The sequence below is a fragment of the Procambarus clarkii genome, unplaced genomic scaffold (genome assembly GCF_040958095.1).
Source record: "Procambarus clarkii isolate CNS0578487 unplaced genomic scaffold, FALCON_Pclarkii_2.0 HiC_scaffold_98, whole genome shotgun sequence".
NCBI lineage: Eukaryota > Metazoa > Arthropoda > Malacostraca > Decapoda > Cambaridae > Procambarus > Procambarus clarkii.
This window is the reverse complement of record NW_027189131.1, coordinates 32,502-50,273: the sequence shown is the minus strand read 5'-3', so window position 1 is coordinate 50,273 and position 17,772 is coordinate 32,502. Positions and strand designations below refer to the sequence as shown.

General features: G+C 42.4%; 1 protein-coding gene across 1 annotated transcript in view; it reads left to right on the top strand.

Moving 5' to 3' along the window:
- The window catches only part of LOC123752440 (uncharacterized), a 60,295-nt gene extending 42,775 nt beyond the window's left edge, over nucleotides 1-17,520 (top strand). Inside the window, exons 2-3 of the mRNA XM_069320119.1 lie at nucleotides 12,585-13,407; nucleotides 16,587-17,520. Of these exons, the coding sequence (XP_069176220.1) occupies nucleotides 12,618-13,407; nucleotides 16,587-16,738 (942 nt within the window). The 5' untranslated portion in view covers nucleotides 12,585-12,617 and the 3' untranslated portion in view covers nucleotides 16,739-17,520. The remainder of the gene's footprint in view (nucleotides 1-12,584; nucleotides 13,408-16,586) is intronic.
- The last annotated feature ends 252 nt before the right edge of the window (nucleotides 17,521-17,772 follow it).

Below are 17,772 nucleotides of genomic sequence, written 5' to 3'. Positions count from 1 at the left end.
ATCAGCAGATATCGGAGCCAACGAGAAATGAAAATATTCTAGATCTGGTCTTTACGAACAATGAAGACATTATCAGAGACATTACGATATCAGATACCACATACTCAGATCACAAACTCATTGAAGTGCAAACGACCATCAATACTCAGAATAGACCTAAAACGTTGATAGAGCGAGAGGGGCTATTCAGTAAATTCAATTTTAATAATAAAAGAATAGACTGGGAGATAATAAACAGGGAACTTACAAACATTCCATGGGGAACTGTTCTAAATAATACAAGTCCTACAGAAGGAATAGAAAAACTGACTTCAGAAGCGTATCAAGTCTGTCTGAAACATGTTCCTTTGAGGAAAGCCAGAAAGAGATCTAACGTAGAAAGAGAACGCAGACGACACTATAAACGCAGGAAAAAAATAACGGAACTGCTTATGCAGACACGAATTTCCCGTCAAAGAAGGAATAATTTAAATAGCGAGATTGAAGAAATCGAGCGGAAATTGAAACACTCATATGAAACTGAAGAAAGGCAGTTAGAACAGAAAGCAATTCAGGAAATAAAGAAAAATCCAAAATATTTCTTCTCATGCGAAATCAAAAGCAAAATCCACTGCCAGTATTGGACCTATTTGTACAAGTGAAGGTTCATACATGGAGGATGACAAAGAAATTAGTGAAATCCTAAGAAAACAGTATGAGGACATGTTTAGCACTCCAATAAACAACATGAAGGTGGAAGATCCAGACAATTTCTTTGTGGGATATTCAAACCCCTGTAAATATAACTGATATAAACACGAGCGCACTAAATTTTGAAAAAGAAATTGAAAACATGCCCATGCACTCGGCCCCAGGTCCAGACTCATGGAATTCAATATTTATAAAGAAATGCAAAGTGCCGGTAGCACAGGCACTCAGTATAGTGTGGAGGAAGAGCTTGGACACAGGGGAGATACCAGATGCACTTAAAGTAGCAGACATAGCCCCTCTACACAAGGGAGGGAGCAAAGCATTGGCAAAAAATTATAGACCAGTTGCACTAACATCGCACATCATAAAAGTATTTGAGAGAGTGATTAGGAGTCAGGTCACCAATTTCATGGAGACCAATGACCTTCACAACCCAGGCCAACATGGATTTCGAGCGGGAAGATCGTGCCTCTCACAGCTACTTGAGCACTACGACAAAGTCACTGAGGCATTAGAAGAGAAACGGAATGCTGATGTGATATACACGGACTTCGCAAAGGCTTTCGATAAATGTGACCATGGCGTGATAGCACACAAAATGAAGTCAATGGGAATAACCGGTAAAGTAGGACGCTGGATACTCAGTTTTCTGTCAAACAGGACTCAGCGAGTAACTGTCAACCATATAAAATCTAGTCCAAGTGCAGTGAAAAGCTCTGTACCTCAGGGTACAGTCCTTGCACCGCTGCTTTTCCTTATTCTCATATCAGATATAGACAAAAATACAAGTCACAGCTTCGTATCATCCTTTTCAGATGACACAAAAATCAGTATGAAAATTACTTCGGCTGAGGACATTGAAAACCTTCAAGCTGATATTAATAAAGTTTTCGACTGGGCATCAGAAAATAACATGATGTTTAACAGTGATAAATTCCAGGTACTCAGGTACGGTAAAAATGAGGACCTTAAACATAATACAGAGTACAAAACACAATCAAATGTACCCATAGTAGGAAAACAGCATGTAAAGGATTTGGGAATAATAATGTCTGACGTCCTAACGTTTAAGGAGCATAACCAAGCAAATATTGCGACAGCCAGAAAAATGATAGGATGGATTACGAGAACTTTCAAATCCAGGGATCCCATCACAATGGTTGTACTCTTCAAGTCACTTGTGTTGTCCCGTCTTGAGTACTGCTCAGTACTCACTTTCCCCTTCAGAGCAGGAGAGATTGCTGAAATTGAGGGAATACAGTGAACATATACGGCACGCATAGACGCAATAAAGCACCTAAATTATTGGGATCGTCTCAAAGCCCTCCAAATGTACTCACTAGAAAGAAGACGAGAGAGATATCAAATAATATACACCTGGAAGATACTGAAGGGCCAAGTACCAAATCTACACAGTAAAATAACAACGTACTGGAGTGAACGACATGGAAGAAAATGTACAATAGAACCAGTGAAGAGCAGAGGTGCCATAGGCACAATCAGAGAACACTGTATAAACATCAGTGGTCCGCGGTTGTTCAACGTCCTCCCAGCAAGCATAAGAAATATTGCCGGAACAACCGTGGACATTTTCAAGAGGAAACTAGATTTATTCCTCCAAGGAGTGCCTGACCAACCGGGCTGTGGTGGGTATGTGGGCCTGCGGGCCGCTCCAAGCAACAGCCTGGTGGACCAAACTCTCACAAGTCGAGCCTGGCCTCGGGCCGGGCTTGGGGAGTAGAAGAACTCCCAGTACCCCATCAACCAGGTATCAACCAGGTGAGTAGAACTAGGTTAATAAAACTATATGGTGTAACTAAGGGAGTACAGCTAGGTGAATACAACTACATGATTACATCTAGTCGGAGTACATGTATGTTAGTACAACTTGAGCACTACTAGGTGAATACATGTGGGTGAGTATAATTACACAAGCTATGGAGGAGTAATTGCAGGTAGGTGAGAACCACTAGAGAAGCAAAAGTAGGCGAACACAACTAGAGAAATAAACGTAGGTGAAAACAACTAGCTTAGTTCAACTAGGTGAGTACTTCAAGTGAAGTAGAGTAGTATTGGTAGGTGAGTACATTTAGGTGAGTATACAGTTAGGTGATTACAGTTAAATGAGTATACAGTTAGGTGAGTAGAGCTAGGTGAGTAGAGCTAGGTGAATACAGCTAATTAAGTTGGTACAATTTGGTGAGTACAATTAGATGAGTATATCTAGGTGAATACAACCAGGTGAGCATATCTGAGTACAGCTAGGTGTGTATGTGTACTCACCTATTTGTACTCACCTATTTGTGCTTGTGGGAGTTGAGTTCTGGCTCTTTGGTCCCGCCTCTCAACTGTCAATCAACTGGAGTACAGGTTCCTGAGCCTATTGGACTCTATCATATCTACACTTGAAACTGTGTATGGAGACAGCCTCCACTGTCATCACTGCCTAATGCATTCCATTTGTCAACCACTCTGACACGAAAAAAATTCTTTCTAACGTCTCTATGGCTCATTTGGGCACACAGTTTCCACCTGTGTCCCCTAGTGCGTGTGCCCCCTTGTGTTAAATAAACTGTCTTTATCTACCCTGTCAATTCCTCTGGGAATCTTGTATGTGGTGATCATATCCCCCCTAACTCTTCTGTCTTCTAGCGACGTGAGGTTTAATTCCCGTAATCTCTCCTTGTAGCTCATACCTCTCAGTCGGGGTACTAGTCTGGTGGCAAACCTTTGAACCTTTTCCAGTTTAGTCTTTTGCTTGACTAAATATGGACTCCATGCTGGGGCTGCTTCCTCCAGGATTGGTCTGACATAGGTGGTATACAAAGTTCTGAATGATTCCTTGCACAAGTGTCTGAATGCCGTTCTTATGTTAGCCAACCTGACATATGCTGCTGATGTTATCCTCTTGATATGGGCTTCAGGGGACAGGTCTGGCGTGATATGAACCCCCAGGTCTTTCTCTCTCTCTGACTCTTCAAGAATTTCATTTCACAAATGATACCTTGTAACTGGCTTCCAGCTCCCTACAACTATCTCCATTACATTTCATTTGCTTGGGTTAACCTCTAACAACCATTTGTTCGACCATTCCTTTAGTTTGTCTAGGTCTTCTTGAAGCCTCAAGCAGTCCTCTGTCTTAATCCTTCTCATAATTTTGGCATCGTCAGCAGACATTGAGAGGAATGAGTCTCTACCCTCTGGGAGATCATTTACGTATATCAGAAACAGGATAGGACCGAGTACAGAGCCCTATGGGACTACACTGGTGGCTTCACGCCAATCTGAGGTCTCACCCCTAACTGTAACTCTTTGCTTCCTATTGCTTAGGTATTCCCTTATCCACTGGAGCACTTTACCAGTTACTCCTGCCTGTCTCTCCAGCTTATGTACCAGCCTCATATGGGGGACTGTGTCAAAGGCTTTCCGACAGTCAAAAAAATGTAGTCCGCCCAGCCTTCTCTTTCTTGCTTAATCTTTGTCACCTGATCGTAAAATTCTATTAAGCCCGAGAGGCAAGATTTACCCTCCCTGAACCCATGTTGGCAATTTGTCACAAAGTCCCTTCTCTCCAGATGTGTTACTAGATTTTTTTCCCACGATCTTCTCCATCACTTTGCACGGTATCCAAGTTCAGTACACTGGCCTGTAGTTCAGTGCCTCTTGTCTGTCACCCTTTTTGTATATTGGGACCACATTAGCCGCCTTCCATATTTCTGGTAGGTCTCCCGTCTACAGTGGCCTACTATTCGCTATGGAGAGTGGCAAGTAGAGTGCCTCTGCACACTCTTTCAATACCCATGGTGAGATCCCATCTGAATCAACTGCTTTTCTCACATCCAGATCCAACAGGTGTCTCTTGACCTCATCTCTTGTAATTTCGAACCCTTCATAGGCCGCCTGGTTTACTGCCCCCTCTTCTAGCACAGTGACCTCACCAATTTCTATTGTGAATACCTCCTGGTACCTCTTGTTGAGTTCTTCACACACCTTTTTGTCATTCTCTGCATACCTGCCAAATCCTGTTTGTGATACACGTGTGTGTGTGTGTGTGTGGGCTGTTTGAGAAGAGGTGGTGACTCAATGTCTTGAGGTGACGAGTTGGTAGTAGCCTGTGTGTATATGTTTTGGAGGGGTTATGGTGAGGGAGAGAGGGGTGTACTCACCTAATGGTGCTTGGGCACTCAGTTTCCACATGTGTCCCCTAGTGGGTGTGCCCCTTGTGTTAAATAGCCTGTCTTTATCAACCCTGTCGATTCCCTTGAGAATCTTGAATGTGGTGATCATGTCCCCTCTAACTATTCTGTCTTCCAATGAAGTGAGGTTTAATTTCCGGAGTCTCTCCTCGTAGCTCATACCTCTCAGCTCGGGTACTACTCTGGTGGCAAACCTTTGAACCTTTTCCAGTTTAGTCTTATGCTTGACTAGATATGAACTCCATGCTGGAGCCGCATACTCCAGGATTGGTCTGACATATGTGGTATATAATGTTCTGAAAGATTCCTTACACAAGTTTCTAAAGGCCGTTCTTATGTTAGCCAATCTGGCATATGCTGCTGCTGTTATCCTCTTGATATGAGCTTCAGGGGACAGGTCTGGCGTGATATCAACCCCCAGGTCTCTCTCTCTCTCTGACTCTTGAAGTATTTCATCTCCCAAATGATACCTTGTATCTGGTCTCCTGCTTCCTACCCCTATCTTCATTACATTACATTTTCTTGGGTTAAACTCTAACAGCCATTTGTTCGACCATTCCTGCAGCTTGTCCAGGTCTTCTTGAAGCCTCAAGCTGTCCTCCTCTGTCTTAATCCTTCTCATAATTTTGGCGTCATCAGCAAACATTGAGAGGAATGAGTCTATACCCTCTGGGAGATCATTTACGTATATCAGAAACAGGATAGGTCCAAGTATAGAGCCCTGTGGGACTCCACTGCTGACTTCACGCCATTCTGAGGTCTCACCCCTCACTGTAACTCTCTGCTTAACCCTTATCCATTGCAGCGCCCTACCAGTTACTCCTGCCTGTTTCTCCAGCTTATGCATTAATCTTTTATGGGGTACTGTGTCAAAGGCTTTCCGACAGTCCAGAAAAATGCAGTCCACCCATCCTTCTCTTTCATGCTTAATCATTGTCACCTGATCGTAGAATTCTATCAAGCCTGTAAGGCAAGATTTACCCTCCCTGAACCCATGTTGATGGGTTGTCAGGAAGTCTCTTCTCTCCAGATGTGTTACTAGGTTTTTTTTCACAATCTTCTCCATCACCTTGCATGGTATACAAGTTAAGGACACTGGCCTGTAGTTCAGTGCCTCTTGTCTGTCACCCTTTTTGTATATTGGTACTACATTAGCAGTCTTCCATATTTCTGGTAGGTCTCCCGTTTCCAGTGACCTACTATACACTATGGAGAGTGGCAAGCAAAGTGCTCCTGCACACTCTTTCAATATCCATGGTGAGATTCTGTCCGGCCCAACAGCTTTTCTCACATCGAGCTCCAATAAGTGCTTCTTGACCTCATCTCTTGTAATTTCGAACCTATCCAAGGTCACCTGGTTTGCTGCCACCTCTCCTAGCGCCGTGACATCTCCCTGTTCTATTGTAAAGACCTCCTGGAACCTCTTGTTGAGTTCTTCACACACCTCTTTGTCATTCTTTGTGTACCTGTCCTCGCCCACCCAAAGTTTCATCACCTGTTCCTTCACTGTTGTCTTCCTCCTGATGTGACTGTGTAGTAGCTTTGGTTCGGTCTTGGCTTTATTAGCTATATCATTTTCATACCTTTTCTCAGCTGCTCTTCTCACACTAACATACTCGTTCCTTGTTCTCTGGTATCTTTCTCTACTTTCTGGTGTTCTGTTATTACGGAAGTTCCTCCATGCCCTTTTGTTCAGCTCCTTTGCTTTCATACATTCCCTATTAAACCACGGATTCTTCCTTTGCTTCTCTGTTTTTTCCTGTCAGGCTGGGACAAACCTGCTTACAGCCTCCTGACATTTTTGGGTGACATAGTCCATCATGTCTTGTACGGACTTGGTTCCGAGTTCTGTGTCCCAATGTATATCCCATAGGAATTTATTCATCTCCTCATAGTTTCCCTTTCGGTACGCCAGCCCTTTGGTTCCCAATTCTTTTTTGGGGGTGATAATTCCCAGCTCAACCAGGCACTCGAAATTCAATACACAATGATCACTCATTCCCAATGGGGCTTCCAACTTAACTTCCCTTATATCCGACTCATTTAGGGTAAATATCAGATCAAGCAAGGCTGGTTCATCCCCTCCTCTCATTCTTGTCGGTCCCTTGACGTGTTGACTTAGAAAGTTTCTTGTTGCCACATCCAGCAGCTTAGCTCCCCATGTGTCTGTCCTCCATGTGGGTTTCTGTTCCCCCAATCTATCTTCCCATGGTTGAAGTCTCCCATGATTAGTAGTCTGGATCCGTTTCTGCTAGCCACAGAAGCTGCTCTCTCTATTATATTGATGGTGGCCAAGTTGTTTCTATCATATTCCTGTCTGGGTCTTCTGTAATTCGGTGGGGGGTTATATATGACTGCTACTGTAATTTTCTGTCCTCCAGTTGCTATGGTGCCTGATATGTAGTCACTGAAACCTTCACCGTTCTGAATTACCATCTCTTCGAAACTCCAACCTTCTCTTAGTAGCAAAGCTACACCACCTCCTCCTCTCCCTTCTCTCTCTCTTTCCTCACTACATAGTAGCCCTGTGTGTGTGGCTGTGTGTGTTTGTAGGTAGTGATCATGTCTCCCCTTACTATTCTGTCTTCCAGGATCGTAAGGTGCATTCCCCGCAGACTTTCCTCGTAACTCATGCCTCCTAGTTCTGGGACTAGTCTAGTGGCATACCTCTGAACTTTTTCCAGCTTCATCTTGTGCTTGACAAGCTATGTGCTCCATGCTGGGGCCACATACTCCAGGATTGGTCTTACATATGTGGTGTACAAGATTCTGAATGATTCCTTACACAGGTTCCTGAATGCTGTTCTGATGTTAGCCAGCCTCGCATATGCCACTGACGTATTTCTTTTTATGTGGGCTTCAGGAGACAGGTTTGGTGTGATATCAACCCCTAGATCTTTCTCTGTCCGTTTCTTGAAGTACTTCATCTTCTATTCTGTATCCTGTGTCTTGCCTCCTGTTTCCACAGCCTAGTTTCATTACTTTGCATTTACTTGGGTTAAACTTTAGCAGCCATTTGTTGGACCATTTACTCAGTCTGTCTAAGTCATTGAGAGAGGCAGGCACAGTGCTTCTGCTCCTTCCTTTAGTATCCAAGGGGAGATTCCATCTGAGCCTATTGCCTTTGTCACATCCAACTCTAGTAAAAACTTTCTTACTTCCCCGCTGATAATCTCAAACTCTTCTAGTGGTTCTTGGTTAACTATTCTCTCTCTTATCTCTGGAATTTCTCCTTGCTCTAAGGTAAGGATCTCCTGGAATTTCTTATTCAGTTCCTCACACACTTCCTTGTCGTTTGTTCGACAATTCAGGCTTGGATACCCATGTGCATGGGAAAAAGGCTTACAGGTTCCGGAAGATGAGAGGAAATGTCAACACTGTCGAGAAATGCCCGATAGACCATTGGAACATTATCTAACACAGTGCACAGTTACAAACCCATTAAGATTTCAACTTAGAAACTGCAAGACTGCAACTGCAAGAAAAATGACAGGTTGGATAACAAGAACTTTTCACACTAGAGATGCTATACCGATGATGATACTTTTCAAAACGCTTGTGCTCTCTAGAGTAGAGTACTGCTGCACAATGACAGCACCTTTCAAAGCTGGAGAAATTGCTGACCTGGAGAGCGTGCAGAGATCCTTTACTGCTAGAATCCACTCAGTAAAACATCTAAACTATTGGGACCGACTAAAGAGCCAAAAACTGTATTCCCTTGAGCGCAGACGGGAGAGGTACATAATAAATTACACGTGGAAAATATTAGAGGGGCTGGTCCCAAACCTGCACACAGAAATAACATCACATGAGACCAGAAGACATGGCAGGATGTGCAGAATACCCCCGTTGAAGAGCAGAGGTGCAACAGGTACTCTGAGAGAGAACTCTATCAACATCAGAGGCCCGAGACTGTTCAACACGCTTCCACTACACATAAGGGGCATAACTGGCCGACCCCTCACAGTGTTCAAGAGAGAACTGGATAAGCACCTCCAAAGGATACCTGATCAACCAGGCTGTGACTCATACGTCAGGCTGCGAGCAGCCGCGTCCAACAGCCTGGTTGATCAGTCCGGCAACCAGGAGGCCTGGTCGACGACCGGGCCGCGGGGACGCTAAGCCCCGGAAGCACCTCAAGGTAAGGTAGATTCAACAGAGCAGAAGAAGTTGTTGAACTCACATGGCAAAATCTTATTGAAGCGACCATAGGAGTAATAAATACTTATACTCTGGCCAAGTAAAACAGAAACAAGCAACACTTAGTGGGCCAGCCAGAGGCTCAGGGCCCGCGCAGGAATATCCCTGCAAAAAATAAAAATAAAAAAACTGCCTAATGCATTCCATCTGTTAATTACTCTGACACTGAAAAAGTTCTTTCTAATGTCCCAGTGGCTCATGTGGATACCCAGTTTCCACCTGTGCCCCCTTGTTCACGTACCACCCGTGTTGAATAGTTTATCCTTGTCTACCCGGTCGATTCCCCTGAGGATTTTATAGGTAGTGATCAAGTCTCCCCCTTACTCTTCTGTCTTCCAGTGTCGTGAGGTGCCTTTCCTGCAGCCCTTCCTCGTAACTCATGACTCTTAATTCTGGGACTAGTCTAGTGGCATACCTTTGAACCTTTTCCAGCTTCGTCTTGTGCTTGACAAGGTACGGGCTCCATACTGGGGCCGCATACTCCAGGATTGGTCTTACATATGTGGTATACAAGATTCAGAATGATTCCTTACACAGGTTCCAGAAGGCTGTTCTGATGTTAGCCAGCCTCGCATATGCCACAGACGTTATTCTTTTTATGTGGGCTTCAGGAGACAGGTTTGGTGTGATATCAACTCCTAGATCTTTCTCTCTGTCCGTTTCATTAACTACTTCATCTCGTATTCTGTATCCTGTGTCTGGCCTCCTGTTTCCACCGCCTAGTTTCATTACTTTGCATTTACTCGGGTTGAACTTTAACAGCCATTTGTTGGACCATTCGTTCAGTCTGTCTAGGTCATCTTGGAGAAGTACTCGTCAGTGCTTACTAGTATAATAAAAAGAGCAAAGCGTTCCTCTTATGAGAATAGATTCAAAGAAGCAAAAGGCAACATGAAACGCACATGGAGAGCCATCTCTAGCATTCCAGGAGCTAAACAACATTCACATAACAAGATAAAAATCTCCAAGGATGGTTATACATCCTGAAACAGACCTTGAAATAACAAAATAATTTTATAGCTTCTTTTCATCGATTGGTGCTAACCTTGCCCGAAAAATCCCACAGACCCAGACACATGTTACCACATATCTTTCAGGCAGCTATCTAAACTCTCCTCTCCTCTCACCTATCAGTCCTACAGCTGTTGTGTCCATCATTCACTCAATAAAAACAAAGTTGGGAACATTAGTGAAATACCAACGATGGTATACAAGAGTGCCTCCCATGCCTTTGCACCACCCATAACTTAGCTGTTCAATAAATCTCTAGAGTGTCATACCTTCCCTGACATCCTTAAAAAAGCAAGAGTAACGCCAGTTCATAAAGGAGGTAACACGGTAGACATAAATAATTACAGACCCATATAAAATCTTCCTTTATTATCCAAAATATTTGAAAAAAGTATTTACAAACAGCTCTACTCCTATCTCGTAAAATTCAATACACTAAGTCCCTGGCAGTTTGGCTTCCGCTTCCAATAGAGTACCAATGATGCAATTGTTAGTCTGCTTGACTTATTCTACTCAGCCCTTGACAAAAGTGAGTTTCCAATTGGACTCTTCATTGACCTGAGAAAGGCTTTTGATACTGTTAACCATAACTACCTCTTACTTAAACTCCACCATTATGGTATCCTTGGCCTTGCCCTGAACTATATCCGATCCTATCTTATTGACAAACACCAATATGTAGCCGTCAATGATATAACCACTCTTACTCTACCACTAACCGTATGGGTGCCACAATGCAGCATCCAAGGACCCCTCCTGTTTCTTATATACATCAATGATCAGCCTAATGTCTCTAGCATGCTAAAACCTATTTTGTTTGCTGATGATACTACTCTCATCTACTCTGACCCCAACCAACTCATATTAAATAATGTTGTAAACAATGAATTAAAAAAAGTACACTTATGGATGTTAACCAACAAACTCACACTAAACATAGAAAAGACCTACTACATCTTATTTGGAAGTAAATCAACAAATGCAATTCAGCTTCAGATAGATAATGTAAACATTAGCAATAAAAATGATGGAAAGTTCCCTGACCTATACCTAGACAAGAGACTCATCTTCAGCACCCACATACAACACATAACTAAAAAGGTTTCTAAAACAGTTGGTATACTCTCTAAGATCATATTGGTCACGGCATAAAGATTTACTCGCCAGGCAGGTTTGGATGGTCACGACACAAGGTTGTACTCGCCAGGCAGGTTTGGATGGTCACGGCACAAAGATGTACTCATGTACTCGCCAGTCAGGTTTGGATGGTCACGGCACAAGGTTGTACTCGCCAGGCAGATTTGGATGGTCACGGCACAAAGATGTACTCGCCAGTCAGGTTTGGATGGTCACGACACAAGGTTGTACTCGCCAGGCAGGTTTGGATGGTCACGGCACAAAGATGTACTCATGTACTCGCCAGTCAGGTTTGGATGGTCACGGCACAAAGATGTACTCGCCAGTCAGGTTTGGATGGTCACGGCACAAGGTTGTACTCGCCAGGCAGGTTTGGATGGTCACGGCACAAGGTTGTACTCGCCAGGCAGGTTTAGATGGTCACGGCACAAGGTTGTACTCTCCAGGCAGGTTTGGATGGTCACAGCACAAGGATGTACTCGCCAGGCAGGTTTGGATGGTCACGACACAAGGTTGTACGCGCCAGGCAGGTTTGGATGGTCACGGCACAAAGATGTACTCATGTACTCGCCAGTCAGGTTTGGATGGTCACGGCACAAGGTTGTACTCGCCAGGCAGATTTGGATGGTCACGGCACAAAGATGTACTCGCCAGTCAGGTTTGGATGGTCACGACACAAGGTTGTACTCGCCAGGCAGGTTTGGATGGTCACGGCACAAAGATGTACTCATGTACTCGCCAGTCAGGTTTGGATGGTCACGGCACAAAGATGTACTCGCCAGTCAGGTTTGGATGGTCACGGCACAAGGTTGTACTCGCCAGGCAGGTTTGGATGGTCACGGCACAAGGTTGTACTCGCCAGGCAGGTTTAGATGGTCACGGCACAAGGTTGTACTCTCCAGGCAGGTTTGGATGGTCACAGCACAAGGATGTACTCGCCAGGCAGGTTTGGATGGTCACGGCACAAGGTTGTACTCGCCAGGCAGGTTTGGATGGTCACAGCACAAAGATGTACTCGCCAGGCAGGTTTGGATGGCCATGATCCAAAGATGTACTCGCCAGGCAGGTTTGGATGGCCATGATCCAAGGATGTACTCGCCAGGCAGGTTTGGATGGTCACAGCACAAAGATGTACTCGCCAGATAGGCTGGGATGATCATGAGGCAAAACTACTATTTATGGATGGTCATGGTACAAAGAGGAACTTGATTCAAAGAAAGGTTCAAATTATCCCAGAAATAAAGACTTTAATAAAATGCATAACTTTTTGCATTGTAATACGTTATGCATTTTGAATTGATATACAAATTGGATTTTAATTGTAAAATTTTATCTCTTTTTCTTTTACAGTGAAAACATTGTTAAGAGCAACATCAGTGTCTGATGAGTACAGCAGCTGTAGCAAGACCAGGCGACAGAGCAGTGCCTGATAACAGCAGCAGCAACACAGGAAGAAGCTGCACATCCATAAGTACTCTACAGCAGCAGCAGTTGTGGCCAGAGCCAAAGATGAGTCAACACCACCACAATGGCCACAGGAAACAACACAACAAGAAAGTCAGGATTAACAGGGCGAGGAAGAGGCAGAGTTTGGTGACGACTTCTGCTGTGTTGCGGCTGTTTATTGTGATGGCTGCTACGGTGTCTCTTGTCCAAACCCTGCCTCTCCCGGCCCCTGCTGACACCCTGCCTTTTCCGGCCCCTGCTGACACCCTGCCTCTCCCGACCCCTGCTGACACCCTGCCTCTCCCGGCACCTGCTGATACCCTGGCTCTCCCGACCCCTGCTGATACTCTGCCTCTCCAGGCTCCTGCTGATACCCTGCCTCTCCAGGCTCCTGCTGACACCGTGCTTGTTAATATGGTGCCTGATGGCACAGTACCTGCTGACATGGTGACTGTTGACATGGAGTTAGTTGACATGATTCCTACTAACACTCTGCCTGTTGGCACGGTGCTTGCTGATATCCTGCCGGTTGAAACGTTATCTGCTGGCACTCTGCCTGCTGACATGGTACCTGCTGATCCATCATCTGGTGACTCATCGCCTGCTGATCCATCATCTGCTGACTCATCGCCTGCTGACCCATCATCTACTGATCCATCACCTGCTGACCGGACAACTGCCTACCTGTTTCCATCTACTCTGTCCTCAACTTATCCAACTCGTCAAGGTATGTGTTATCATGTTATGAACAAGGCTGTTCTTCATAATTTAAAATAACAAAGGTTCATTAACGTAGGTGAAATTGCACACCAGATGAGAACAGATTACTTACAGAAGCACATGTGGCATGTTAAATATGCAAATGAAAGTTTATGATTAAGTAAACAGTCAGCATATGCAAATTGACCAGAAGGCATGTAATGTGTTAAGTTTACATGGGAAATTGAATGTTTTAGTTAATTCTTATTTGTGATGGCAGCATTTTGAAATGTTAGTACCTAATTTGGAATAACATACAAATCCTGTTATATGTCTATGTAATAACGTGTCAAGAAACTAGACTAATGTCTTGATATGTTTCATGCATTAGGTTGTAGTTTTTCTTGTGATTCACAGAGATTAATGTAATAGATCATAAGCAGTTTGTAAGCATAGTTACCATACCTTAAGAGTTATAAAGTAATTAAACAGAGGTGCCCTATGTCCATATAGCTTTAATTTAATGGTCGACAGAGAGTTGTCATGAAATTTCATACACCAGCTGAAGGTGCAATTCTGCTACATTTTCAGCTGTGGTTTAAAGGGACGGATGTATACCACTGATTTCAGAAATATTATACTTTGTAACGTGGTTTTTCGTGGGTGGCAATATACTACATACCTGGAGATGTTTCATTGTTATTAGGTATATATAATACATGCTATGTTACCTGTTATTTTATCTACACGTGTCTGTTAAAGTATACTTGGCTACACGGAGTGAGAAAGCTAGCAACTTTACTGCCTCCCAGAGTTAAGTCAGTTTGTCTATAGAAGTAGTAAATATAGAACATGTACTACTGGCAACTACTCCAACAATTAATTACCCTTTTTACCTTTAAGTTAAATAATTGTTTTAGGGTCAAATATTCAATAAGTGGGTTACAATTTAAGATAAAAATATTTCCACTGTTTTATATAAAGTAATAAAAATTTTATTGTCAATAAAAATTTGAGAAACTGCATAAGTGACAAAAATCTTGTAAACTCTTTCTATAAGTTTCTAATGAGGGAAAGATTTTTCCACATGGTAGGGAGAAATAACAGGTAGAGTAAGCTTTACCATTAAATAATATCAACACAATACAATATCTTGAATTTGGAAATTTTAACACCAGAACGATAGCCTAGTTAATAAAATAGTCAACAATTGAATCGCGACAAACACGATTTGTATTATTTGAAATTTAAAACAGTCTGATCTTTCCACATTTGACACAATTCAATGCTGCACAATAATCACAATTATGAGCACATTAAATTTATCATCAAACTATAAAGAATTGTTATCAAGATAATTATTAATAAGTTATTAATAGTAATATTATTAATATTTATTTACCATTTACCACTGATAAATGTGTAAATATAGAAAATGTTAAGGAATGGGAGCTTGCTGCTCCAAAATTATATCGGATTTTGACATAGAGTTACTTAGGCCAAAAACTGAAGCACTATAAATCGTAGCAGCTCGCAAAATGTTCGTACTCTGTTTTCTGTTAGTGGGTCCTCGTGTAGGGTAATTTCAGGTAATTTAGTACATCAGTTTAGAACGTTAGAAACGTATGGGAGAATGGGCTGGAGCAGCGAGCAGCCCTTCGTCTGCATCATATGGATACTTAAATCCCTGTTATTGGGTTGGTATAAGAGGGATTGACTGAACACTTTACCTCTCTCTAATATTAACTTGACATACTTATGCAACTATAATGCTCTTCACCTGACAATTTATAATCATTACTGACTATGTCTTGAAGTTTGAGTTAACGAGGCAGAAAGGGACCTCAGGAATCCTCAAGTTGTGCCTTCGGCCTGTAATCTGACGTTATAGTGATTGTCAGGTGAGTATAACACTCTATCTCCATGCACATATTATCTGGATCCATTTATTCATGTATAATTATATATTCAGATGATGAGTCATAATAACGTGGCTGAAAAATGTTGATCAAACAACTCACTAGAAATTTAAGAGACGACGACGTTTCGGTCCGTCCTGGACCATTATCAAGTCGATTGTGATGAGACGCGGGAGGCAAGGGCATTATGTAGGCAAGAGAGAGAAATGAGGAGATGGAAATTTTAGAGGAAGATAAGAGCAAGGCAAAAGGTACGGAAGGTAAAGTGTAATAAAGGGTGTAATAATAGGAATAATAAAGGGATCGTAAGAGAAAGAAAACAAAGATAAAAGGAAGGGTAGGATTATGTTAGGTCACGTTTGTTAGAAAGTGTAAGCCATTTGAGTACACACTGAAAGGGAAGAGTCAACAGCAACAAAGCCAGGACTAGGTTGTGTATCAGAGCCGATTCGACAAGACGGCGTCTGTGTAGAGGTAGGAAAGATTATTTTAGAGGAAGACCAATGAATAGGATGATTAGGATCTCTAACATGACAGAAGAGAGCTGTCGGAAAATCCGACACCACATAATATATCATACAGACAGATAATAGCTGTGTTGTACAAACAAGTTACCCATAGAAAACGTAACTTGTAGTGGAATTACCGTCTATAGAAAACGGGATATCATCACCACATACTATTATAATTCACCAGCTATTCTGCTGGGAATTGTTCTTAAATACATTAGTCTTTGGACTTTACCATCATAAAAACATCTTATATAAATTAACTTAATTATCAATATTAAAGTAGAGTAAATGTGACCCTTCTATCACTTTCTGACATGTGGACAATGTAAGCCAGGCGTCAGTGAGGAAGGAGGGTAGCCATTGTTGTGTCACCTCCGAGACGTGTGGAGCAAATTCGGCTCCTATCATATCTGGACAATGTCGGCCAGTAACGTCAATAGTATGGAGTGTTAAACAGCCATTGTTTATATTGAGACCAGAGGCTCACACGGGAGCAAATACGGCTCCTGTTAATTTTACTTGGACGTAGTGTTATGGAAACCAAAGGTACCATCTCCAACACGATGTCTACAATTCAAGTTAAGTGTTCTTTCCGAAACCCATGTATCTTTCATTTATGGCCATTAATGTCATTATATAGGGTGACCCGGTTAGAGCACGTGGAAGCCTCAAACTAAAGGTAATTAAGCCAGGTCTTCAATGTTCCATGTACAGTTTTCTCTGATATAGCTTGTCATATATAGAATCTGGCTTTACAGCTAGCGCCCTTTTGACAGGTCAAGACGAGGAAGCAAGGACTTTGTGCACCAGTTACTGGGGGATGGAAGCTACCTCAAAGAGGATAATTTGTTGTCTACACCCTAGTTATACCTGGTGGACTAACCTGCTGTACTATAAGATAAGGAACCTCTTCAATGTATGTAGTTAATACTGTAGTTTGATTGGCTGCATATATATAAACTAATAACCCCCCCTAATGTGTAGAGGATCGATTTGTGAGATTAAGAGATTATTTCAGAAATACAGTCCACTTATCATTATACAAATTGCTATCGAAGTATATAAATTAACGTAAAGATAAATTCATATAAATTAAATAAATATAAATCTCACAGGTCGGTTCCCACAAGAGCATTGTTTGTTTCTGCGGACTTAACTCTTCTTTTGTGTTCGTTTTGTCGGTCATTAAGTGTTCGGCCAGTTTCACCAAAGTATTGGAGAGGACAAGACGAACAGAGGATAGAGTAGACACCAGCAGCATTAGAAGCAGAAGGAGCAGTGTGAACTAGATTACTATGAAGTGTGTTTGTTTGTCGAAAGGCGAGCTTAATGTCAAGAGGACGAAAGGTATTAGTAGGAGTTTTAAGTTCAGAAATGAAGGGAAGACAGAGCAGTGCTAATTGTATTGGAAGTAGGTTTTAGGATGAAAGAAATTTGGTTTAGCTTGAGAATAGACACAGTTGATAAAATATAACGGGTAACCAACGCGAGAGAATGATTTGTAGATAAAGGAAATTTCAGAATCAAGAACCTGAGGGTCGCTGATGCGTAGAGCGCGGAGGAAGAGAAACAAGAATATTTTTCTGAAGAGGATGATGGTAGGAAAGGAAGTGAATGTACTTGAAAATGGTCCAGGCCGGACCGAAACGTCGTCGTCCCTTCAATTTCTAGTGTGTGGTTTGGTTAACAAAATTATATATTCTTACTCAAATGCTGGCTACATAGTATAACATCAACCAAACACTGGTAGTGATCTGTTCACACTTGTATGTCTACATAACTTTATTGTGCAATTAGGGCAGACCTTAATAATTTAAAATTCAAATCCCAGTGTGCTGATGGAAATTTCCTATTGAAATGATTATTAACGTTAAGCAATAAACTCACTTGTAGGTCTCCGATTCTCGTACATTATATATGAGAATGTATAGTCTTCAACACAATAATGCCTGTTGCCTCTTC